The sequence below is a fragment of the Aquarana catesbeiana genome, linkage group LG07 (genome assembly GCF_042186555.1).
Source record: "Aquarana catesbeiana isolate 2022-GZ linkage group LG07, ASM4218655v1, whole genome shotgun sequence".
Taxonomy (NCBI): Eukaryota; Metazoa; Chordata; class Amphibia; order Anura; family Ranidae; genus Aquarana; species Aquarana catesbeiana.
Genome location: NC_133330.1, coordinates 9,441,022 through 9,467,087, shown reverse-complemented (window position 1 = coordinate 9,467,087; position 26,066 = coordinate 9,441,022). Strand labels below are relative to the sequence as shown.

Here is a 26,066-nt window from a genome sequence, read left to right as displayed (position 1 = left end):
TATCAGATAATGACAATTGTTACTTTGGGGGAGAGTAAAGCTACTTGCACATTGCTTCCTTTCAAAAACTCAGGAAAACACACGTGTGTTTGCTACTTTTTTATATTGTTTTGGCCGCATTTCTGGTGCATTTTGCACCTGTGAAAAAAAAAGACATGTGACTCAAAAGCTGCACCAAAAACACAACCGCAGGTGCATTTTTTATGAGTTTTTGATGTAGTTTGAATTCATTTCAAAGAGGAAGTGCGTTTTTAGTGTGTGTGTTTTTTTTTTTTGCCGCACCAAACATGCAGTAAGCAGAATTTTACAAAACTAATCAGTTTGAAGAGTTCCAAAAGATTTCATAGTCATTCATTTTTCTTCTGCTTTTTCCGCTTCAAGAAAAACAGATCAGTGTGAAAGCAGCCTGACTAATACTGGAGAGTAGAGAATCTGGTGCAGCTCTGCATAGAAACCAATCAGCTTCCAGGATTTTTTTTGGCAAAGCTTAATTGAAGAAGCTGAAGTGAGAAGCTGATTGGCTCCCATGCACAGCTGCACCAGATTTTGCACTCTCCAGTTTTAGTAAATCTCCCCCTTTGTGTTGTAGAAATGACTTTGAGGATAGTCATCTTTTGCCCCCTTGCTGTTTGTGGTGAGTGGTGACATCCCAGCAGAGTGACGATGGACGCCCCATGCTCAGTCACACCGGATCCACATTTCATTCATTCTCTGTAATGAATTCTCAGTCCGGGGAGCACTGGGCGAGGTTATACTTCTGGGCGGGGTGATCCTTCTGGGTGGGGTGATCCTTCTGGGTGGGGTGATCCTTTGGGGCTGGGTGACTCCTCCCTCCTGACTGGCTCCGCCCTCAGCAGACCTCCTATATATGAAGAGGTAGAAGTGCAGCTGATCACAAGTTTGTCTGATAAGGAAGCAGAATGGCAGATAATGTGAGTATGAGCACCGATGGAAGCTGAGAAAATGGGTTCTGTAGGCAGTGGTTGGTATAGTGATGTGGGAAGTGGTGTGTATGATGCTGTTGGGTAAGGGCAGTGGTTGGTATAGTGATGTGGGAAGTGGTGTGTATGATGCTGTTGGGTAAGGGCAGTGGTTGGTATGGGGCAGATGGATGTGGGTAGTGGTGCTGGTGAGGGTAGAGGGTTGTTGGGCGTAGGTCAAGGTTTTGGTTCTTGTCCTTCCAGTTATTTATATTTAGGGTGTGATGAATACATTTTGATATCCTGGCACAGAGCTGGGTCTGCCTTCCTGGGTATTCTTAGTATACGGTATATACTGGGATGGCTCAGACACTCCTCTCCTCCACATTTGCCCTTAGTGACCCATCATTGCCATGTCTTTGCCTCCTTATCATTAATGTATGAATAATTATATTAACTATTTGCTGTGCAGTTTTATAAATCTTATGGTCCAATTCTGAGATGTGACTTGTCCAGTCCTTCTGGGTTACTCCATTGTGGCAGATCATTACCTCTCTCCATGTGGGATGGAAGGTGGGAGTTAGAGCAGGCCTTGTGCCCGTCAGTAATTGGCACCGTCTGGCTGTCTGTAGATAGGACTATAACTTATATAAAGATCTGGGCAGCCGGCATACATGACATGAACATTATAAGAGAAAATGTATATATTGTCAAGTTATTGAACTCATTAGAAGACATTTGTGATCTGCTGGGGATGTCTGAGCTCCCTCCCCTCCCCCACACAAAGAATCCGACAAAGTGCTGCGACTCACGAAAATCCTAAATTTATCCTGAGTACAGTAACTGCATCATGAGACGTCTCTTCTGTGTATATACAGGGTGTAATAATAATCTCCCCTCTCTCTATTATACAAGGTGTAATAATTCTCTTTTCTTCCATACAGACTTTTTACTTGTATAACTTCAGCCTCAAACCCGGTCACTGTGTGGAGGTGGAGGGCTTCATTCCGAAGGACACTATAAGGTAGGTGAAGATGCTAACCTTGGCTACTTCTTATATAATGTCTGCTCTCTGTATAATACAATTTACCAAAAGTAGAAGTGTTCTCTGTGTACAATTCATCCTACTGACCCCTCACTGGGAATTTGGGGTGTGTGGTCCCTCAAATACCTGACATCAGATTGTTTTGCTCAGAGCAAATTTAGCTCAAACATTTGTGCTTTTACATTGTGACAAAATGTCATCCTGGATAAAACTTGTCTGACTTATCAGCCATCATCTGAAATGTGACAACTGACATACATTCTGTCTTTCTTTAATCCTGGACCCCACTAACCTGTATAGCTGCTCCCAGAAGTTGCTCGGGTCACTCTGCTCCCTTTCCCAGTTGCTCGGGTCACTCTGCTCCCTCATCAGTGACTCAGCAGCTCAGATCTCCTTCTCCCTCTCACTAGTAGGATGGGAGAGCTGAGACCAGACTTGAATGACTTCACTAAACTTTCAGGAAGAATTGTTCCACAGTGGCTGCAACTACAAATCACAAAAGCGGGCGGCACACCAACCTAGTGCATTACCATAAATCTATTTTATTAGGTAAATAAGTGGCAAATTAATACTCAAACATCATACATAGACATATCTAAAAACCTGATCAGACCACCTCCAGATCCACCATAATCCCCAGATGGAATGGGAAGACCTCATAGTGTACAGGAAGGGCTGACGTGTTTTGAGGTTCAAGCTTTCTTCTCAGAGCAAAATGCATGTCTAACAGAATACATTTTTAAATACTAAAATGTACTATTGACAAAAATTTGGGCCCCCCCTGGTGCAGGGTAACACAGGTTACATGAGCACTTAAAAAAAAATCCCCAAACACGATGCACAAGCATAGGGTTAGATGTATGTAGTGAAGTCCTGAGCCCCTTTTGGTCTAATGAGAACCTCCAGAGTCAGGGACAGCTGACACCCTTCTATGTAGAGTGGGTTACAAGGCATGGTGGGTGTAATGAATTAGAGCGGAGACTGCAAGCCAGGCCTTCTCGTCCAACATCAGTGCCTGACCTCACAAATGTGCTTCTGGAAGAATGGTCAAACATTCCCATAGACATTCTTCCAGAAGTGCATTTGTGAGGTCAGGCACTGATGTGCATGAGAAGGTCTGGCTTGCAGTCTCTGCTCTAATTCATCCCAAACATTCCCATAGACACACTCCTAAACCTTGTGGACGGCCTTCCAAGAAGAGCTGAAGTTATTATAGCTGCAAAGGGTGGGCCAACTCAATATTGAACCCTACGGACTAAGATTGGGATGCCATGTGTAAAGGAAGGCGTCCCAATACTTTTGGTAATAGTGTCTATATAGTCATGAGAGGTTTTTTTGTAAATGTAGAAAATTGGATAGATAATAAATATATATGTGATAGAAAATATTCAATGGCAAAAGATCAAAAGATAGTCAATTTAACTGGTCTATACTTTTCATTCTGTAAATACACAAAGCCATTGTGAACAAGGCTACATGATAGGAGTGTGAAGATATACATACAGTGACTTTCTCCATATAGAGAAGTGGAGGGGTTCCTCATGTGCAGCCCATTGGGGGGCACCTGTATAATACCACCATGGCCCATGGGGAGCTCATAGGTCAATTCTTAATTATATGTGCAGGGCTGGTGCAAGGATCTGACACCCTAGGCAATGCCTAATTTTACAGCTGCCCCCCCTGGCTGCATCCCTGACTCCACTTTACCCTGCCCCTGCAACACATGTGACCTATCTGACCCCTACACTGACCCCCTGACACACACTGATCCACCTGACTCCTACTTCCTGCACCACTCACATTACACTGACCCACCTGAACCCTACACTGACCTACCTGACCATTATACTGACCGACCTGACACCTACTTCCTGCACTACTCACATTACACTGACCCACCTGATTATTACACTGACCCACCTGATTATTACACTGACCCACCTGACACCTACACTGACCTATGTGACTATTACACTGACACATACACTCACCCACCTACCTAACATCTACACTGCCCCCCCTTCCTGACACATACACTGACACCTGCACTACTCACCCCCCCTCCCCTCCCCTACTCCACACAGCTCGGTGCAGATCCATCCTCCTCCTTACCTCTGCTCTTCATGGCTTCATGCTCCCACCTGATCATTATACTGACCGACCTGACCATTATACTGACCGACCTGACCATTATACTGACCGACCTGACACCTACACTAACCTACCTGATACCTACTTCCTGCACTACTCACATTACACTGACCCACCTGATCATTACACTGACCCACCTGATTATTACACTGACCTACCTGATTATTACACTGACCTACCTGATCATTACACTGACCCACCTGATTATTACACTGACCCACCTGATTATTACACTGACCCAACTGGTCATTACACTGACCTACCTGACCATTATACTGACCGACCTGACACCTACACTAACCTACCTAACACATACACTGACCCACCTGACTCCTACTTCCTGCACTACTCACATTACACTGACCTACCTGATCATTACACTGACCTACCTGACCCCTACACTGACCTACCTGACACCTACACTGACCTACCTGACACCTACACTGACCTACCTGACACCTTCACTGACCCACCTGATCATTACACTGACCTACCTGACACCTACACTGACCTACGTGACTATTACACAGATACATACACTCACCCACCTACCTAACATCTACACTGACCCCCCTTCCTGACACATACACTGACACCTGCACTACTCACCCCCCTCCCCTCCCCTCCCCTCCTCCACACAGCTCGGTGCAGATCCATCCTCCTCCTTACCTCTGCTCTTCATGGCTTCATGCTCCCATCTCCCCCATGCCCCGCCCCTCCGCTCTGCTGCACACACAGACATACAGAGCCGCACCAGAGGGACAGGCTGGAGCAAAGGAGTCCCGGAGCGGTGCAGTGAGATTTTATTGTGTGAGGAGATGTGTCCTGCTGAGCACCACACTGCGCTGTGACATGGGGGGATTGGTGGCGGCACACAACGGATGTGTTCCTGACACTGGGGTGAGCGATCAGGAGAGGAGAGCCAGCTCACACACGCCTGGAGCTTCCCCAGGACAGAGGCCGTGGTTGCGCCCTACCTGGTAGTGCGCCCCAGGCAGCTGCCTACTATGCCTAGTGGTAGCGCCAGCCCCGTATATGTGCTCTCAATAAGTGCGCATTCTTTTGTATTTTATAGTTTTGCTTAAAGATACTTTTATAGTCCTGAGAGGGCAGCAAGACTGTCGTGCAAGTTTAGCCAAGAGGACAACTTTATTTTTTTATTTTTTTCTCAAGCACCACACCTGAGTGCAGGAGGTTACTGTTTTGCTGCACTAAGGCTGCAACTACAAATGTCAGTGAGGGATTGTCTGAAAGCTTACTTACCCCTTGTTATGGGTATTTACATATTCTTATGTCAATGTCCAGGCTACAGGTTCACTTTAGGTATTTTTTGGTTTGGGGATGTGTATTACCAGGACCCCATTTGTTTATAAATGTGTTAACCATTATAGTTTTTAAGTATCCAATAATCTTAGATCTAATGTATGTGTATATATTAATTTTGCTATTATGACTTAAGTAGTAGAAGTACCTCTGATACCCATGGGAGGACCACTGGTGAATGACTCGAGTACGATATCTAACAAGGTCAGCTGAGTAGAATAATTGCTGTTTCTGTCTTTCTAGGTTTTTCATAAACTTGGGAACAGATGAAAAGAATTTAGCGATACACATTGACGCTCGATTTAACTACCTTGGATACAAGCGCACCATAGCCTTGAACTCGATGAAGGATGGTGTCTTTGAAAAGGAGCTGAGGGAAACAGTCTTTCCCTTCCAGGATGGGTCGGACACCATGGTATGTCTATGCTGAGAAGGGCAGGACTAATATTGATGGGGCAAAGTGGCATCACTGTTCATATTGGACACCTATTATATCTCCAAATGATGCAGTAGGCAGTGATGGCTTAGGTCAATGGCATGTAGGCTGTTATGGTGGTTGCCCCTTCAGCCCATTTCATGAATGATCCATAGGAAGATCCAATGGATACCATCATGCTGCCATTGTGTGCTATGATAAAATTAGCTTGCAAAAAAATTTTGTGTAACATTTCTATTGTGTATGTATGTGTTATTGAAAATGTTGTGTTTGTGAGATGATTATTATAGGAAGAGGAAGGAATGGGGATCAGGAAATCCCTGACATGGAATGTCACTATAAAGTCCCCTGTAAAGGCTCATTATGGGGAGTAGTGGGGGATGGGCGGGAACTGAAGCTCATCAGTCTCATGCTACAACTGTTATGAAGGGACCAATGTGTGTGTGTTGGGGACGGGTGAATGCTCTGTTCATCTAAATTCATCTCTGGGGAAATAATTCATCAAACTATAAAAGGGACAAGGCTTAATTCTATCTGGGGTAGGATAGAAAATAACTGACCCAGAATAATCGTGTTCTCATTTACCCCAAGTCAGTCATGGTGGATGGGACCCTTGCCAGGACACATATGAATTGGTAGCCAAGGGTGGGACATTGGCAGATGGAACCCTTATCAGGACAGATGTTTGTTGGGCCCTCGGAATAGGGAGATTATTTATCAGTATTGAAAGATGCAAGAATTACATACTTTGCAGACCTGGTTAGTTCATGGTGATTTGTAAAGGACAAACCACATTCAAAATAACAAACAAAAGGCATAACATTCCCATTGTTATACACACATCAAATGTTAAGCCCAGCCCCCTAGGATTCACTGTCCAAATGTCAGAGCATCAGTGCACAGACGAGTCACAGGACTACTGCATGATTTTCACCTTTTGGCATGTAATGTAGACACTATATAGTTGGCATGGCATACAGCAGCCTTTCACAACCTTTTTTCCCCCAGAGGAACCCTTACATTTTTTAGGTTGGGGGAATGGCCCTTGAATTGGCGGCCAGTGTTAAGAATGTCCCACTTACAGTGGTGGTCAACATGCCATTCTTATGCCGTGTACACACGGTCGGACTTTCTGACAACAAATGTTGGATGTGAGCTTGTCGGAAAGTCCGACCGTGTGTATGCTCCATATAACATTTGCTGTTGGACTTTCCGCCAACAAATGTTTGAGAGCAGGTTCTCAAATTTTCTGACAACAAAACTTGTTGTTGGAAATTCTGAGTGTGTGTAGACAAGTCCACGCATGCTCAGAATCAAGCAGAAGGCTATTGCACGGGCTATTGAACTTCATTTTTCTCAGCTCGTCATGTTGTACGTCAACGTGTTCTTGGCGTTTGGAATTTCTGACATTTGTGTGACCGTTTGTATGCAAGACAAGTTTGAGCCAACATCCTTCGGAAAAAAATCCCCAGTTTTGTTCTCAGAAAGTCTGATCGTGTGTACGGGGCATTTCAGGCAGCAAAAAAGCATTGGTGTCATGAAGCTTGCCTTGACAAGTGTTGGGGTCTGAAGTAAGTGGGCACCATCAAATGGGAGGTTAATCAGCCACCGCTCAAGGAACCTCTAGAAACCTCTGAAGGAACCCTGGGTGAGACTGGTTCTCATACCAGGACTCAAAACTGGCCATCTGCTATTGATCTCCTGAAGGCTCCAGTCATTGTTCTAGGTGACGGATGATCAGTTCTCAGAGACTCTGTCACTAAAACATTGCAGCACAGAAGCACCTCCTTCCATTTTTCCTTTCCATTAACAGTTTTCTGCCACACATAAAGAATACATAAGATGAGCTACGTGCAAATATCATCTTGTGGAAAGATTTTTAATGAAATGAAGGGTTTGGTGTTAGTCTGTTTCTACAGCCAATACTCATTGACTTTTTATTGTCCATCAAGCCAACACTGTGCCATCTCTTTTCTTATAGATTTGCTTCCAATTTGAGCAAGACAAGATCATCATAATATTACCTGCTGGCAAGCCTCTCTCATTTCCACTCCGCTTTCCCATAGAGGAGATCTCCTACTTGGCCATAGCATACCTCCAGCCAAAGTCCATCACACTAAAATGAAGAATCCCGCAATAGAGGAGCTGCCTGTCCCACGTGTCCATATCCAGGTTCTGTGAAATGACCATAGTGGATGAAGGGGAAGTTCTTTAATCGTGTTTTGTAACCCCCTCCCTCCAATCTGCATCCTTTGCTGCTCATGTAGACATACATTGTGCTTTGCTCAGTACTAGAAATGCATTTCATCCACATTTCAAATAAAATCCAATGAGCTCTATTGTGTCTGATCAATCCTTTTTATTTATCACTAAACTGACTTTGGATCGATTGCTGTAGTTGATGGCAAATCACTGCCTGCTGCATAGCGCCCCCTGCTGGAGGTTTGTTGCATAACTTTTAAGTTAGTCACCAGCAGAGGGTGCTAATGCTACATTTTCTGCCTGCATAGTCTGATTTCTTGGATTTCTAGTAAAACAATAGAAATCCTTTTATTTTATATTTTTGTGGCTCCAGATAAAGCTGCATCCAGATAGTTATCCCAAGCTTTACCCATAAACTTCCAACAAGAATAATTGCAGGCTGAAAATTCCAATTTCACAAGGTTTAACTGTCTGTAAATGACAGAAAGGGAAGCCGGCATGGATCTGCCCAGTACAGGCCGTGGTTGGGTATGGGCAGTGAATGTAAAAGTACCCCCCAGTATGGGCAGTGTTGGGGGTAGTAGTTAGTGGAGCAGCTTTATTCTCAGTGTAAGGGTAATAGATTAGAGCAATATATTAGGGGTAGTTGTAAAAACAGGGCTTTTTTTTTCTCAGAGAAAAGGTGCAGGAACTCACCCTCTCTGCCCCAACCACCCCCCAACCCCACCCCCAGCCACACCTTCCTTAGAAGAGAGAATTACAGTGGCACCAAAAATTGTAATGAGTTAAGGCTTAGAACTGTGTATAACATAAGGCAAATTCCCCAAAATCCCCCAACTCTCCTCATCACAAATACAAATCCCCCGAGCTCTCCTCTCATCACAAGTCACCCCCCCAGCTCTCTTCATCACAAACCCCCAGCAATTCTCCTCATCACAAATCTGCCCCAGCACCCCTTTCTGCACAAATCCACTCCAGCACCCCTCTTATCACAAATCTCCCCCCAGCACCCCTCTCATCACAAATCCCCCCCAGCTCTCTTCCCATCACAAATCTCCCCCCAGCACCCCTCTCATCACAAATCTCCCCCAGCACCCCTCTCATCACAAATCCCTCCCCAGCTCTCCTCTCATCAAAAATCTCCCCCCAGCTCTCCTCTCATCACAAATCTCCCCCCAGCTCTCCTCTCATCACAAATCTCCCCCCAGCTCTCCTCTCATCACAAATCTCCCCCCAGCTCTCCTCTCATCACAAATCTCCCCCCAGCACCCCTCTCATCACAAATCCCCCCCAGCTCTCCTCTCATCACAAATCCCCCAAGCTCTCCTCTCATCACAAATCTCCCCCAGCTCTCATCACAAATCCCCCCAAGCTCCCGCCTCTGCCGGGTTAGCCCCCCATATCAACATTTTTTAAAAAATCTTATGCAGTTTGTTAGATCTTTGTTAGATCAGGTTAGATCAACCGTTGTTTACGTTAGATCTCACACAGAAGAAGCAATATTAACAGTTATTTGCTGGGGGGGGCTAACCCGTCATCAGCCCCCCCTTATCAAAAAATTGACCAAACAGTTAGCTATTTTGGAAGCAATTTGTTAGATCCGGTAAGATCAAGTGGTTTTAACGTTAGATCTCACATAGTTAGAGACTTATTAAGTGATTAATGAGGGGGGCTGGCCCCCCTTATCAAATTTTCAGGCCAAAAATCATTCAGGCTAATAGATATTCGTTAGATCCGGTAAGATCAAGTGTTTTTAACGTTAGATCTCACATCATTTCAGAGATATTCCACATCAAAATAGAGATATTAGGTGGTACATATGGACGGGCTGGCCCCCCCAGGAGCCTCTGGCCTGAGAGTCACCTCAGTCACCTTGGGATGAGAAGAAAGGGGGTGGGGGTGGGTGGCAGGCCCTGGCATTTGAGATGGCCACAGACAATCTTTCTCTTCATCCCCGCTGTTTTCATCTTCAGCAAGGGGTACAGAGCGAGATCTAGTCACTGGCCGGGATCCTTCAGAGGCCGTGGGTGTGGACTGTAAATCTGGCTGTGGTGGCACATGAACTGCTTCTGACAGAGGCAACAGATGATTGTGATGCTAAGTCTTCAGCAGGCCTGTGCTTCCCTCTGGCCAGATTTGATATACTGGGTGTCTGGGCAGATGCTTGCAAATGACATAGGTTAGCCAATTTGTGCTTTCCAGGGACACCCAGGTTTCTCAGCAGTACTTTGTCATCCGGCTGTAGGTCCTGCACTCGTACCCTAAGGTCAAAGTTTATTTTGTTTCTCTGTCCTCAGGCATATGGGGCAGCTTGAGCCTTATCAAAGGTGGTTTTCAGACGTCTCTGCAGGCGATCCACATACCCTCTGTAGTTGCTAAGGTATGGTCGAGGGTAGGGATGAGCCGAACACCCCCCTGTTCGGTTCACACCAGAACATGCGAACAGGAAAAAAGTTCGTTCCAACACGCGAACACCGTTAAAGTCTATGGGACACGAACATGAATAATCAAAAGTGCTAATTTTAAAGGCTTATATGCAAGTTATTGTCATAAAAAGTGTTTGGGGACCTGGGTCCTGCCCCAGGGGACATGGATCAATGCAAAAAAAAGTTTTAAAAACGGCCGTTTTTTCAGGAGCAGTGATTTTAATAATGCTTAAAGTCAAACAATAAATATCCCTTTAAATTTCATAGCTGGGGGGTGTCTATAGTATTCCTGTAAAGGGCGCATGTTTCCCGTGTTTAGAACAGTCTTACAGCAAAATGACATTTCAAAGGAAAAAAAGCCATTTAAAACTACTCGCGGCTATTGCATTGCCGGTCCGACAATACACATAGAAGTTCATTGATAAAAACGGCATGGGAATTCCCCACAGGGGAACCCCGGCCAAAATTTAAAAAAAAATGACGTGGGGGTCCCCCTAAATTCCATACCAGACCTGAAGGGTCTGGTATGGATTTTAAGGGGAACCCCGCGCCAAAAAAAAAAACGGCGTGGGGTCCCCCCAAATATCCATACCAGACCCTTATCCGAGCACGCAACCTGGCAGGCCGCAGGAAAAGGGGGGGACAAGAGAGCGCCCCCCCTCCTGAACCGTACCAGGCCACATGTCCTCAACATTGGGAGGGTGCTTTGGGGTAGCCCCCCAAAACACCTTGTCCCCATGTTGATGAGGACAAGGGCCTCATCCCCACAACCCTGGCCGGTGGTTGTGGGGGTCTGCGGGCAGGGGGCTTATCTGAATCTGGAAGCCCCCTTTAACCAGGGGACCCCCAGATCCCTGCCCCCCCTTTGTGAAATGGTAAGGGGGTACAAAAGTACCCCTACCATTTCACTAAAAAACTGTCAAAAATGTTAAAAATGACAAGAGACAATTTGTGACAATTCCTTTATTTAAATGCTTCTTCTTTCTTCCTTCATCTTCTTCTTCTTCTGGTTCTTCTGGCTCTTCTGGTTCTTCCTCCGGTGTTCTCATCCAGCATCTCCTCCACGGCGTCTTCTATCTTCTTCTCCTCGGCCCGCTCCGCACCCATGGCATGGGGGGAGGCTCCCGCTCTTCTCTTCATCTTCTTCTCTTCTTCATCTTCTTCTTCTTCATCTTCTTCTCTGCTTCATCTTCTTCTCTGCTTCATCTTCTTCTCCGGGCCGCTCCGCATTCATGCTGGCATGGAGGGAGGCTCCCGCTGTGTGACGGCGTCTCTTCGTCTGACGGTTCTTAAATAACGGGGGCGGTGCCACCCGGTGACCCCCCTCTGATGCACGGTGACTTGATGGGACTTCCCTGTGACGTCACGGGGAATGCCACAGGGAAGTCCTGTCATGTCCCGTGTGCCAGAGGGGGGCAGGGTCACCGGGTGGCACCGCCCCCGTTATTTAAGAACCATCAGAAGAGGAGATGCTGTCACACAGCGGGAGCCTCCCTTCATGCCAGCATGGATGTGGAGCGGCCCGGAGAAGAAGATGAAGAAGAGAAGAAAAGAAAAAGATGAAGAAGAAGATGAAGAAGAGAAGAAGATGAAGAGAAGAGCAGGAGCCTCCCCCCATGCCATGGGTGCGGAGCGGCCCCAGGAGAAGAAGATAGAAGACGCTGCGGAGGAGATGCTGGATGAAAACGCCGGAGGAAGAACCAGAAGAACCAGAAAAAGAAGAAGAAGATGAAGGAAAATAGAAGAAAGAAGAAGCATTTAAATAAAGGAATTGTCAAAAACTGTCTCTTGTCATTTTTAACATTTTTGACAGTTTTTTAGTGAAATGGTAGGTACCCCCTTACCATTTCACACAGGGGGTGCGGGATCTGGGGGTCCCCTTGTTAAATGGGGCTTCCAGATTCCGATAAGCCCTACGCCCGCAGACCCCCACAACCACCGGCCAGGGTTGTGGGGATGAGGCCCTTGTTCTCATCAACATGGGGACAAGGTGTTTTGGGGGGCTACCCCAAAGCACCCTCCCAAAGTTGAGGGCATGTGGTCTGGTACGGTTCAGGGGGGGCACTCTCTCATCCCCCCTCTTTTCCTGCGGCCTTCCAGGTTGCATGCTCGGATAAGGGTCTGGTATGGATTTTTGGGGGACCCCGCGCCATTTTCTTTTTTTTTATTTGGTGCAGGTTTCCCCTTAAATCCATACCAGACCTGAAGGGTCTGGTATGGAATTTAGGGGGACCTCACATCATTTTTTTTTTTTAATTTTGGTTCGGGGTTCCCCTGTAGGGAATTCCCATGCCGTTTTTATCAATGAACTATGTGTATTGTCGGGCCGGCAATGCAATAGCCGCGAGTAGTTTTAAATGGCTTTTTTCCTTTGAAATGTCATTTTGCTGTCAAACTGTTCTAAACACGGGAAAAATGCGCCCCTTTACAGGCATACTATAGACACCCCCCAGCTATGAAATTTAAAGGGATATTACACTTTTATTGTTTGACTTTAAGCATTATTAAAATCACTGCTCCTGAAAAAACGTCCGTTTTTAAAACTTTTTTTTGTATTGATCCATGTCCCCTGGGGCAGGACCCAGGTCCCCAAACACTTTTTATGACAATAACTTGCATATAAGCCTTTAAAATTAGCACTTTTGATTTCTCCCATAGACTTTTAAAGGGTGTTCCGCTGCATTCGAATTTGCCGCGAACACCCCAAATTGTTCGGCGAACTTGCGAACAGCCAATGTTCGAGTAGAACATGTGTTCGACTCAAACTCGAAGCTCATCCCTAGTCGAGGGATGTGCCGAAGGCCATGTCTACTGGCAGCCGGGCCTACGGTCTAAACATCAAACTATAGGGAGAGGAACCTGTGGCATCATTGGCAGTGCTGTTATAAGCATGCACAATAGCCACTATATGCTTGCTTCAGTGCTGCATTTGTTGTGAACTTAGAGTTCCAAGTATATCCAGGAGGGTTCAGTTGGCCGCTCAGCTGTCAGCTAATTGCCAGTTCCCATTTCTCTCCACAGTTACCCAGCAAGTCGTCCAGCTCACTTGATCTCTGCCTTCACCTTTGTCAACATCACAGAGTCTTTCTCCTGCATTCCTGTTGAAGACTTGCTAGGCTGACGTTCCTTCTGGCTCCTGATCCTGCTTGCTGTACTACTACGTTTATCTCTGGCTCTCTGACATTTGCTTGGCTGACTACCCGATCTGGTTACTGAACTCTGACTTGCTTTGACTACGCTTACTCTGTTTACGCATTATTATTATTATTATTAAACAAGTGTGATTTAACTATACTTCTGTCTCAGTCTGATTCATGGTTCCTGACAGTAGGGCAGTTAATACCGTCTCCGTATGTTTTTAAGGTAGGAATAGCTGCCATTTTTCTTCAGAATCGGCAGCAGATGGGTTTCCTTCGGGGAGTCAGTGAGGAGCAAGTCAGGGCATTGGCTCTTTAAGGCCTTCAATGCCAAGCTACAGGGAGGGTCCTCCAACTGGTCCCTCCACAGGTCTTTGACAGCTTGGGCAGACCTTCATCCCCAACTTGAGCGACATTGCAATAACATCTGGGGACACCAACGGCTGACACTACAACCTCTTCGGTCCTGGATCCTACTCCAGGTTGATGTTCTGCTCCTTGACATAAGGCTCGTACCCTTCAGGTGTCAGTTGGGCCTATTCTTCTGGAGGGTCTCTGGAACAATGGGGCATCAGCGTCTTGTTTCCTGACCCCAGTCAATACTTCAGGCTTAAAATAAACCCTGATAGAGCAGCCAACCATCTGTGACCCGTGGCGTCCAACTTGGTGGAAGTGAGGATGTAGGTAAGAGCATTGTTGTTGGTCTTGATCACAAACTCCGCTCCATACAGTTAATCCCTCAGCTTATCCACCCACTTCAAGGCCAGGAACTCAAGTTTGTGCATGGGATAGTTCTTCTCAGCGGGGGCCAAGTTCCGAATCACGTAGGCAACAGGCCGTAGATGGCAGTCATGCTCTTGATATAGCACCCCACCTAACCCATCTCGACTGGCGTCAAAGTGTAGCTCGTATGGCTTGGTTGGATCTTCATAGGCCACGACTGGAGCGGTTGTTAGGCTTCACTTCAGATGCCTAAAACCTCTTCACACTTCAGACTCAATTGTTCCTGAATTAACTCTCTGGGTTTTCTGGGCCCTCCAGCTGGTCTGACAGGCTTCGCCAGATCAGGGTCAGCGTCTTAGCGAATCCCTTGACAAATCTTCTGTAATAAGAGCAGAATCCCAGAAATTACCTAAGCTCAGTCACGTTGGTAGGCCTCGGCCAGGAGGTCAGTGGCTACTTCATCAGAAGACACAGTGTGACCAAGGTAGTTGACCGAGGGTTGATAAAACTGGCACTTTTCCAGAGACAGCTTCAACCCCCTCACCATGGAGTCTCTTAAGGACCTTCTGCAGAAACTCTTCGTGCTCTTGCAGGGTCTTGCTGAAAACGATGATGTCGTCTAAGTACACCAACACCTCAATCAGTTTCATGTCACCTACGGTCTTCTCCATTAGCCTTTGGAAGGTGGCTGGGGCACCAGACAGGCCTTGATGCATACAGTCAAATCCAAACATCCCCTGCGGGGTAATGAAAATGGTCTTCTCCCGATCCTCAGGGTGCATGGGGATTTGGTAATACCAACTCTTCAAATCCAGCATGCTGAACCACTTCACTCCTGACAGGCTCTGCAAGTCATCTTATATCGGTAATGGTCCTTCAGTTCAGCGTCCGGTAGTCAATACCCAGCCTCAGTGACCCATTCTTCTTCTGTACCACCACTATTGGGGAAGCATATAGACTCTGGGACTCTCGGATGATACCTGCCCTCTTCAACTCTGCCAGTTGTTCATGCAGATCCTCCAAGTCCCCTAAAGTAATCCATCAAACGCTTTCCCTGAACGGCTTATGCACTTGAAGAGATGGATCTGGTATTGGGCACTTTTTGTACACCCCACATCAAATTCCCTCTTGGAGAAGGCAGCCTGCCATCTCAGGAGCTGAGTCTTGGCGCTTTCCTTCCATTCAGGCAAAAGGGGAGTATTTTTCAGATAGAGCTCCTCCACAGAGATCCCATCCTTTGCTCCCCCCACCAAATCAGACGGCGGGACTGGGGTGGCCAGATTCACTTGTCCCAGCAACATCTGAGCCAGCATCTTCACTGGCGAGGCTGTTATGTTGCGGACACTAACCAAGATCTTCCCGTGACTTCTTTGCAACCCTTTTCTTTGCAACCCTTTTTTTAAACCACATCGGGAATTATCTCCACTCCCATGTCTTCTCTCTGTCCGTCTGATTGAAGGACAATGAAAGGGCTTGCTTGCTTCCAATTTAGCTTGACAGATGCTCGTAAATAGGCCACTTTACCAGGCTGTAACACCTTCTCACACTTGTCCAAGCGCCAGATCTTTCCCTTCTGTTTTTGTACCAGGTGCTGGTAGGCTTGTCTCAGCATGGGGTGCAAACTTGTAGTTGAAGTGCCCGGCTCCAGAACAAGAGGTGTCAACAGTGTTCTGACAAGATCAGTATTGGTCCCTATTATGAGAGAACTCTTAGTTGGCCCTGGTGGGCGAGGACAGACCTCTACCTGAGTTTCAAAAGTCTCGGCTTTCCCAGCCATGAAGGGATCGAAGGTCAGCTTGACTGGTAGATAGCCATCATAGGGGAAGTTCTGAGTCACAATGCCCCATATCTGCAACTCTTCCAACTTCTGCAAAGGCAGGTGTTGAGGTGCCTGTCATAGAAGTCTCTGTAGAGAAGGGTCACTTAAGCTCCAGTATCCAGAAGGGCCTTGGTTTAGACTCCCTTTACTTGGATGGGAACAACAGCAGAAGGTCCCACCAGCTTGTCAGGGAGCATGGAGGAAGTGGTGGTTTGTATCCGCGCTCCTCTCTGCGAGGTTCTGATTGGGCTTAAGTCTGCACTAAGTTCTGGGAGTCTGGTGTGCATTGACTCTCCGACACCAGGCAGCATTTGTCAAAAGAAACAGGACACTGGGTTGCTTGGAGGCAACAACGGGGGGGCCCTCTGCAAGGGTTTGGACTTTCACTGCTGTCTCTTCGTGTCATTGGTTTTGAGCCAGCTACCGTAGATGGGCACCCGGTTGGTTCCTTCACCAGGGCCTTCCAAAGTTTCCCTCTGGCTTCTGGCACTGTGCTTCAGGCTTCACTGGGCTTGGACACACCTGTTGATTAATGTCCCACATAATTTCAGCATACCTCGGTATGCTGAATGGCACTCCTCACTGGTACACATGAAAATGCTCATCACCGCTTCCAATATAGACACTAGTATGGATATGCGTGCATCGCTACCAAATATCCATAATATCCCTGTAATTATGGATAATCAAACATTAAAATCACTTGATCTTACCGGATCTAATGAATATCAATTAGCTGGGGTTGATTTTTTGGCCAGAAAATTTGATAAGAGGTCATTAATCACTTAATAAGTCTCTAATTATGTGAGATCTAACGTTAAAACCACTTGATCTTACCGGATCTAACAAATATCTATTAGTCTGACTTATTTTTGGCCAGAAAATTTGATAAGGGGGGCCAGCCCGTCCATATGTACCACCTAATATCTCTATTTTGATGTGGAATATCTCTGAAATGATGTGAGATCTAATGTTAAAACCACTTGATCTTACCGGATCTAACAAATATCTATTAGCCTGAATAATTTTTGGCCAGAAAATTTGATAAGGGGGGCCAGCCCCCCATTAATCACTTAATAAGTCTCTAATTATGTGAGATCTAATGTTAAAACCACTTGATCTTACTGGATCTAACAAATTGCTTCCAAAATAGCTAACTGTTTGGTCAATTTTTTGATAAGGGGGGCTGATGACGGGTTAGCCCCCCCAGCAAATAACTGTTAATATCGCTTCTTCTGTGTGAGATCTAATGCAAACAATGGTTGATCTAACCTGATCTAACAAAGATACAAACTGCATAAGATTTTTTCAAAAATTTTGATATGGGAGGCCAGGGGCGTTGCTAGGTCTACAAAAGATCTTGGGCTAAAGCCCATAGCAGCGTAGTAAAGAAAGTCATACGCTTGGGCGGGCATACACATGTACATACCGGTAATATACATACGTACGTGTGTGTGTGTGTGTGTGTGTGTATATTTATATATATCCCCATTTACATCAGGGTCCCCAGAGAGCCCCCCTTACATTACAGTCCACAGAGAGCCCCCCTCCCTTTGGGGACCCGTGCAGAGACTCGGGGCTATGGGCTCCAGATTCGGGGCTATAGCCCCAAAAGCCACCCCCTAGCGACGCCACTGTGGGGGGCTAACCCGGCAGAGGTCAAGCTCCCCTCTGTGTACAATACTCTCTGATCTACTAAACACACACCTCTGCACATATTCCCCTCCCCCACACACTCTCACAGTGCCCTCCTCTCTGTCTCTACTAAGTTCTCCCTCCTTTTCTAAGTGACGGATCCCTCACCCCTCCCCCATCACCGCTCTCCATGTTATGTGCAGGCTTTTATTTCTGCACAGTGCAGTGGAGCGGAGAGTTCCCCCTCCTGTAGCACAGAGCTGAGGAGATGTTTCAGGGCTCCTCGGCTCCGTGCTACAAAGGCTGATTACCGGCGGGAGGCAGGGATGGAAGCGTCCTCACTAAGGATGAGCTCCGGCGTGTTCACATGCTGCACGTGCCGAGCCCGCCAGCGCTAATCACAGGCAGTGAGACATTTTCCCGATGTGCGCCTGCAGAGATCAGGAAATGTCTCACTGCCTGTGATTAGCGCTGCGCTGACTTCCTGGCGGGCTCGGCACGTGCAGCATGCGAACACGCCGGAGCTCATCCTTAGTCCTCACCAATCACTGCAGCAGCTGAAGGTTGGGACCTCGCCAGTGATCGAGGGCAGCAGCTATTACAGCCGTCAGCTGTAATAAATATCCCCAAAAAATGTATAAAAAAAAACATTTTTTTCCTCAGTTTAGGTCGATATTTATTCTTCTACATATTTTTGGTAAAAAAAGTCGCAATAAGCGTATATTGATTGGTTTGTGCAAAAGTTATAGGGTTTACAAAATGGGGGATAGTTTTATGGCATTTTTATTAATAATTTTTTTGTACTAGTAATCTGCGATTTTTATCATGACTGCGACATTATGGCGGACACATGGGACAATTCTGGCGCTATTTTGGGACCATTCACATTTATACAGTGATCAGTGCGATTAAAAATGCATTGATTACTGTGTAAATGTGACTGGCAGTGAAGGGGTTAACCACTAGGGGGCGTTGTAGGGGTTAAGTGTGTCCTAGGGAGTGATTCTAACTGTGGGGGGAGGGGCTACAAGTGACATGACATTGATCACCGCTCCCAATTACAGGGAGCAATGATCAGTGTCACCAGGCAGAACAGGGAGATGATTGTTTACATCAGCATTTCCCCGTTCTTCCTCTACGTGAAACGATCGCGGGTATCCCCACAGACATCGAGTCCGCGGGACCCGCAATCACACTCACGGAGGTTGTGGCGAGTGCAAGCGGGTAAGGATAAGCATCTCTTTGCAGGTAAAAAATAAGCAATTATATAACTAGGAGCCTGGAAAGCATCACACCCATGATAAGCAGATCACAGGTGTCATGCAGCCCTCCTGCAGGCTGTCAGTGTAAACTGTCTAATAGTATTTTTGGACCCCTTACACAGGTTTAGGCCCCCCCGAGCCTGACCACCAACATTCCCCAGGATTTGCCCACACACCATCCTACCGAAGCCAAACACCGACCACCTCACCTTTATGCACTCAGCCCCCCTCAATCCTGTATATATGTCAGCCCCCCCACACACCTGTATATATGTCAGCCCCCCCACACACCTGTATATATGTCAGCCCCCCACACACACCTGTATATATGTCAGCCTCCCCACACACCTGTATATATGTCAGCCCCCCACACACACCTGTATATATGTCAGAGCCCCCCACACACCTGTATATATGTCAGCCCCCCCACACACCTGTATATATGTCAGCCCCCCCCACACACCTGTATATATGTCAGCCCCCCACACACACCTGTATATATGTCAGCCCCCCACACACACCTGTATATATGTCAGCCCCCCACACACACACCTGTATATATGTCAGCCCCCCACACACACACCTGTATATATGTCAGCCCCCCATACACCTGTATATATGTCAGAGCCCCCCACACACCTGTATATATGTCAGCCCCCCATACACCTGTATATATGTCAGCCTCCCCACACACCTGTATATATGTCAGCCCCCCACACACACCTGTATATATGTCAGCCCCCCACACACACCTGTATATATGTCAGGCCCCCCCACACACACCTGTATATATGTCAGCCCCCCCACACACCTGTATATATGTCAGCCCCCCCACACACCTGTATATATGTCAGCCCCCCACACACCTGTATATATGTCAGCCCCCCACACACACCTGTATATATGTCAGCCCCTCCACACACCTGTATATATGTCACCCCCCCACACACACCTGTATATATGTCAGCCCCTCCACACACCTGTATATATGTCACCCCCCACACACCTGTATATTAGGGTTGCCGCCTGTCCGGGATTTACCCGGACAGTTTGGGTTTGGAATCATGTGTCCGGGTTTCAAACTGCCTGAAACCCTAACCCATTATTCAGACTGGACTATGGCTTCTCAGCAGGGTTGCTGGCTTCAGATGTCTAAGCCGAGAGTGTCTGTTACTCTCACACTGTTCAAAGCCACTAACAATCCCCTCCCCCATACACACACACACAGACAGGAGAGGAGAGGGGGCTTGATTTGCTCCTCTTCCTCCCACCCCTCCCCCTCTGTGTCTTCCCACACTCCAATCCCCAGCGCTGTGCCTCAGAAAAGGAAAGTGGGTGTAGAAATTTGAAGTCCAGCAGTCTCAGATACATCTGGATGAGAGGTGCTGACTGACAAGGGGTGAGTGAGCTCACCATCCATCCCTGTCTGTGACTGAAGTCTCCCCCCTTCTATCTCCTGCCTCTGAGTGAGTACACTAAAGTAAATCAGGGTTCTCAGAGTACCCCTTACATCACAGTTCCCCATTACACCAGAGGCCACAGTGTTTCCCCTTACATCAGAGTCCTCTCCGTACATCAGAGTTCTCAGTGTTCCCCCTTAAATCAGGGTTCCCAGAGCATCCCTTGTGTTAGAGTCCCCAGAGTTCTCCCTTACATCAGAGTCTGCAGAGCCCCCCCTTACAGTGAAAGGGAACTCTGCGAGTTCAGATTTAAAAGGGAATCTCTGTGGACTCTGATGTAGAGGGGGACTCTTGTGATTAACTTCATATAATTAGAAATGTTATTTAATTGCAAAATATATGAATAGTTTATACCATTAAAAAATTGTTGTGCGCCGCTAGTTGTGAAGAAAAGGCAGTAACCACACACACATACATATATAAGCCCCCCCCACACACCTGTATATATGTCAGAGCCCCCTCACAAGACATGTGCAATTCGTTTCGTTCCAAATTCTTTAATTCAGAAATATCCGAGTTGACGAAAACCCGTTTGACAAATTTTTCCAAGTATTCGTAAATTAGAATATTCAAAAATGTGTAAATTTGTAAATTCGTACAGTGCCCCCCACACACACCTGGCCTGGGCCCCCCAACCAGGGCCGGACTGGCCCACCGGGATACCGGGAAATCCCCCGGTGGGCCGGCTGTCTGGCTGCCCCTGGTGCCGCTGTGAGGGCAGCGGCGCCTGAAAGAAACATGGCCGCGGGGCCGCCAGGCTGACATGCAACTGCGCATGCGCCAGCGCTACTCTCGGAAGTGTGTAGGGCTTTCCCGAGCTAGCCGTGTTCGGGAAAGTCCGTACACACTCGGCAATTCTCGGAAATGCGGGCGCATGCGCAGTGACGATGGCGCCGATCGGCGCCATTTTTAAAAGTACCGCAGTGAGTACTCGTCTGGCGGCCTCTTCCTCCTGCCCCCCCTGCAGCCTCTGACCTCCTGCCCCCCCTGCAGCCTCTGACCTCCTGTCCCCCCCTGCAGCCTCTGACCTCCTGTCCCCCCCTGCAGCCTCTGACCTCCTGTCCCCCACTGCAGCCTCTGACCTCCTGTCCCCCACTGCAGCCTCTGACCTCCTGTCCCCCACTGCAGCCTCTGACCTCCTGTCCCCCACTGCAGCCTCTGACCTCCTGTCCCCCACTGCAGCCTCTGACCTCCTGTCCCCCACTGCAGCCTCTGACCTCCTGCCCCCACTGCAGCCTCTGACCTCCTGCCCCCCCTGCAGCCTCTGACCTCCTGCCCCCACTGCAGCCTCTGACCTCCTGCCCCCCCTGCAGCCTCTGACCTCCTGCCCCCACTGCAGCCTCTGACCTCCTGCCCCCCCTGCAGCCTCTGACCTCCTGCCCCCCCTGCAGCCTCTGACCTCCTGCCCCCCCTGCAGCCTCTGACCTCCTGCCCCCCCTGCAGCCTCTGACCTCCTGTCCCCCCCTGCAGCCTCTGACCTCCTGTCCCCCCCTGCAGCCTCTGACCTCCTGCCCCCCTGCAGCCTCTGACCTCCTGCCCCCACTGCAGCCTCTGACCTCCTGCCCCCACTGCAGCCTCTGACCTCCTGCCCCCACTGCAGCCTCTGACCTTCTGTCCCCCCCCTGCAGCCTCTGACCTTCTGTCCCCCCCCTGCAGCCTCTGACCTCCTGTCCCCCCCTGCAGCCTCTGATCTCCTGTCCCCCCCTGCAGCCTCTGACCTCCTGTCCCCCCCTGCAGCCTCTGACCTCCTGCTCCCCCTGCAGCCTCTGACCTTCTGTCCCCCCCCTGCAGCCTCTGACCTCCTGTCCCCCCCCTGCAGCCTCTGACCTCCTGTCCCCCCCCTGCAGCCTCTGACCTCCTGTCCCCCCCCCTGCAGCCTCTGACCTCCTGTCCCCCCCCTGCAGCCTCTGACCTCCTGTCCCCCCCTGCAGCCTCTGACCTCCTGCCCCCCCTGCAGCCTCTGACCTCCTGCCCCCACTGCAGCCTCTGACCTCCTGCCCCCACTGCAGCCTCTGACCTCCTGCCCCCACTGCAGCCTCTGACCTCCTGCGCCCACTGCAGCCTCTGACCTCTTGCCCCCCCTGCAGCCTCTGACCTCTTGTCCCCCCCTGCAGCCTCTGACCTCCTGCCCCCCCTGCAGCCTCTGACCTCCTGCCCCCCCTGCAGCCTCTGACCTCCTGCCCCCACTGCAGCCTCTGACCTCCTGCCCCCACTGCAGCCTCTGACCTCCTGCTCCCCCTGCAGCCTCTGACCTCCTGCCCCCCCTGCAGCCTCTGACCTCCTGCCCCCCCTGCAGCCTCTGACCTCCTGCCCCCCCTGCAGCCTCTGACCTCCTGCCCCCCCTGCAGCCTCTGACCTCCTGCCCCCACTGCAGCCTCTGACCTCCTGCCCCCCTGCAGCCTCTGACCTTCTGTCCCCCCCCTGCAGCCTCTGACCTCCTGTCCCCCCCTGCAGCCTCTGACCTCCTGTCCCCCCCCTGCAGCCTCTGACCTCCTGCCCCCCTGCAGCCTCTGACCTTCTGTCCCCCCCCCTGCAGCCTCTGACCTCCTGCCCCCCCCTGCAGCCTTTGACCTCCTGCCCCCCCCTGCAGCCTCTGACCTCCTGCCCCCCCCTGCAGCCTCTGACCTCCTGCCCCCCACTGCAGCCTCTGACCTCCTGCCCCCACTGCAGCCTCTGACCTCCTGTCCCCCCCCTGCAGCCTCTGACCTCCTGTCCCCCCCCTGCAGCCTCTGACCTCCTGTCCCCCCCCTGCAGCCTCTGACCTCCTGTCCCCCCCTGCAGCCTCTGACCTCCTGTCCCCCCCTGCAGCCTCTGACCTCCTGCCCCCACTGCAGCCTCTGACCTTCTGTCCCCCCCCTGCAGCCTCTGACCTTCTGTCCCCCCATGCAGCCTCTGACCTTCTGTCCCCCCCCTGCAGCCTCTGACCTTCTGTCCCCCCCCTGCAGCCTCTGACCTTCTGTCCCCCCCCTGCAGCCTCTGATCTCCTGTCCCCCCCTGCAGCCTCTGACCTCCTGTCCCCCCCCTGCAGCCTCTGACCTCCTGCCCCCCCTGCAGCCTCTGACCTCCCCTGTACCATCGGCAGCCTCTGACCATCTATTGTCTTATATCACGTCTGGAGTGGAGTCAACAGTGGAAGTGCCTCAGGGATGGGGGTCATGGGAGAAGTCAGACATGTATGGACTGTGGAGAGGAAACAATGGGATAAAACCAGAGCCCCCAAGCTGGAGCCGACTGACTGAGCCCTGCATGGTGCACCTGAGAGGAGGTCAGTGACAGCGCCGCCAGGTCAGCCTGAGAGGGGGGTCAATACAATATTGTAAGGGGGCACTGATATAAAGGTTTACCCCTTATATCAGTAAACCCCCTTACTTTAGTGTTTTCTTTCTGCGGAAGGTGGTCTCTGGTCACCAGAGTCCTCCCCACATTCCCAGAGTTCCCCTTTACATCATAGTCTGCAGGATTCCACCTTACAGTGCAAGGGGGAACTCTGATGTAAAGAGGAATGCAGAGGACTCTGATATAAAAGGGGGGCACTGGTGACCAGAGACCCCACTTATATCAGAGTTCCCTTGCACTGTAAAGGGGAATCCTCCTGATATATGGGGAACTCTGTGTTGGGTTATATTAATCTGACTTTCATGTAAATGGAGAAATATGGTGGTTGACTTTTGTTTAACTTAACACATTGCTAATAGCAGTTTATAGCTTAAATATTGATATTTGCACTGAAAACTGCCATTTACGGCACCTTTTTTTTGCAGTGTCAATAAAAAATGTGCCAGTAAATGGCATGATTTTTGCCTTGAAAAAAATTGCTGCTGTTTGTAAATTCCATATCTCTCTTATCTATATATAATACACTCTTCAAATGTGCTTTAAAATGCATGGTTTTCCCTTTTGTGAACAAGAAAATAATGACGTTATGCGGTTGGGCTGGTATAAAAATACTATGGGGCTGGTATGAAATTATTTCCAGGGCTGGTTTTTATTCCCAGTCCGGCCCTGCCCCCAACCCTATAAAAACCACACAAACTTATAGTGCTAAATTGACAGCCATCAGAAAATCATCATAATGTCATGACAAATAAAATAAAAAGACTGGGAACCAGTGCAGCTGTCAACTCTTGAGGAAAAAAGTGAACATCAGAAATGCACAAACAGAACTTCAATGGAGCCAGAAATGAAAGGACTGTTGTGAATCATTTAATAAAATGCACGCCAAAATACCGTATTTATCGGCGTATAACACGCACTTTTTTTCCCCTTAAAATCAGGGGAAAATCGTGGGTGCGTGTTATACGCCGATCCCCTGCGATCCCCCACTGACTGTGAGCGGAGCGATCGCCGGCCGCCGATATACATAGATAGCCGAGTGTACTTGGTCAGGTTCGGCTAGCTCCGCTCACAGTCATGCCCTATGATGGACATAACACAGGGACTGGGCGTCAGTGTCGCCAACCTACCAGATTGAAATTTACTGGCACAACCCCCAAGATTTACTGGCACCACCAAGTTTTTACTGGCATTTCACAAAAGTTCCAAAATTACATTTTTAGTTCTAAATTTCAGTATTTAGGCTACAAACAGGTATGCTAGGCAAATAGTAATGTGATTTAAGGTAGATATTAAGGTAAAAAAACATATTTTTGTTATTTTCAACATAATAAGGAATTATCTAGTCCAATCACCTCCTGCCTCCATCACCTGTCACCATTACTCCCTGCCTCCAACACCCCCTGCCAGACTGCCTCCATCCCCCTCTGCCACCAACACCACCTGCTCCAGTCCATCCCCCTCTGCCTCCATCCCCCTCTGCCACCAACACCACCCGCTCCAGTCCACCCCCCTCTGCCACCATCCCCTTCTGCCACCATCATACCATGTCTCACCCCCCCCCTCTGCCTCTATCTCCCTCTGCCACCATCACCACCTGCTCCATCCCCCTCTGCCATCATCACCTCCTGCCACAATCCCCCTCTGCCAGACTGCCTCCACCCCCCTCTGCCACCATCATACCATGTCTCCACCCCCCCTCTGCCACCATCACTCCCTGCCTCCATCTCCCTCTGCCACCAACACCACCTGCTCCAGTCCATCCCCCTCTGCCACCATCCCCTTCTGCCACCAACCCCCTCTGCCACCCCCCCCCCTGCCACCATCACCCCCTGACACCATCCCCCCTCTGCCAGACTGCCTCCATCCCCCTCTGCCTCCATCCCCCTCTGCCACCAACACCACCTGCTCCAGTCCATCCCCCTCTGCCACCAACACCACCTGCTCCAGTCCATCCCCCTCTGCCACCATCCCCTTCTGCCACCGACCCCTCTGCCACCATCATACCATGTCTCCACCCCCCCTCTGCCACTATCTCCCTCTGCCACCATCACCACCTGCTCCATCCCCCTCTGCCATCATCACTCCCTGCCACAATCCCCCTCTGCCACCATCATACCCTGCCTCCACCCCCCTCTGCCACCATCACCCCCTGCCAGACTGCCTCCACCCCCCTCTGCTACCATCACCCCCT

The 26,066-nt window shown here is 49.2% G+C and overlaps 1 protein-coding gene across 1 annotated transcript; it reads left to right on the top strand.

The window, feature by feature from the left end:
- Nucleotides 1-901: 901 nt before the first annotated feature.
- LOC141102365 (galectin-1-like) lies at nt 902-8,214 on the top strand. Its single transcript, XM_073591319.1, has 4 exons — nt 902-932; nt 1,865-1,944; nt 5,683-5,854; nt 7,857-8,214. Exons 1-4 carry the CDS (start codon nt 921-923, stop codon nt 7,998-8,000), a joined length of 408 nt encoding a protein of 135 aa, XP_073447420.1. The 5' UTR covers nt 902-920; the 3' UTR covers nt 8,001-8,214.
- Nucleotides 8,215-26,066: the final 17,852 nt, after the last annotated feature.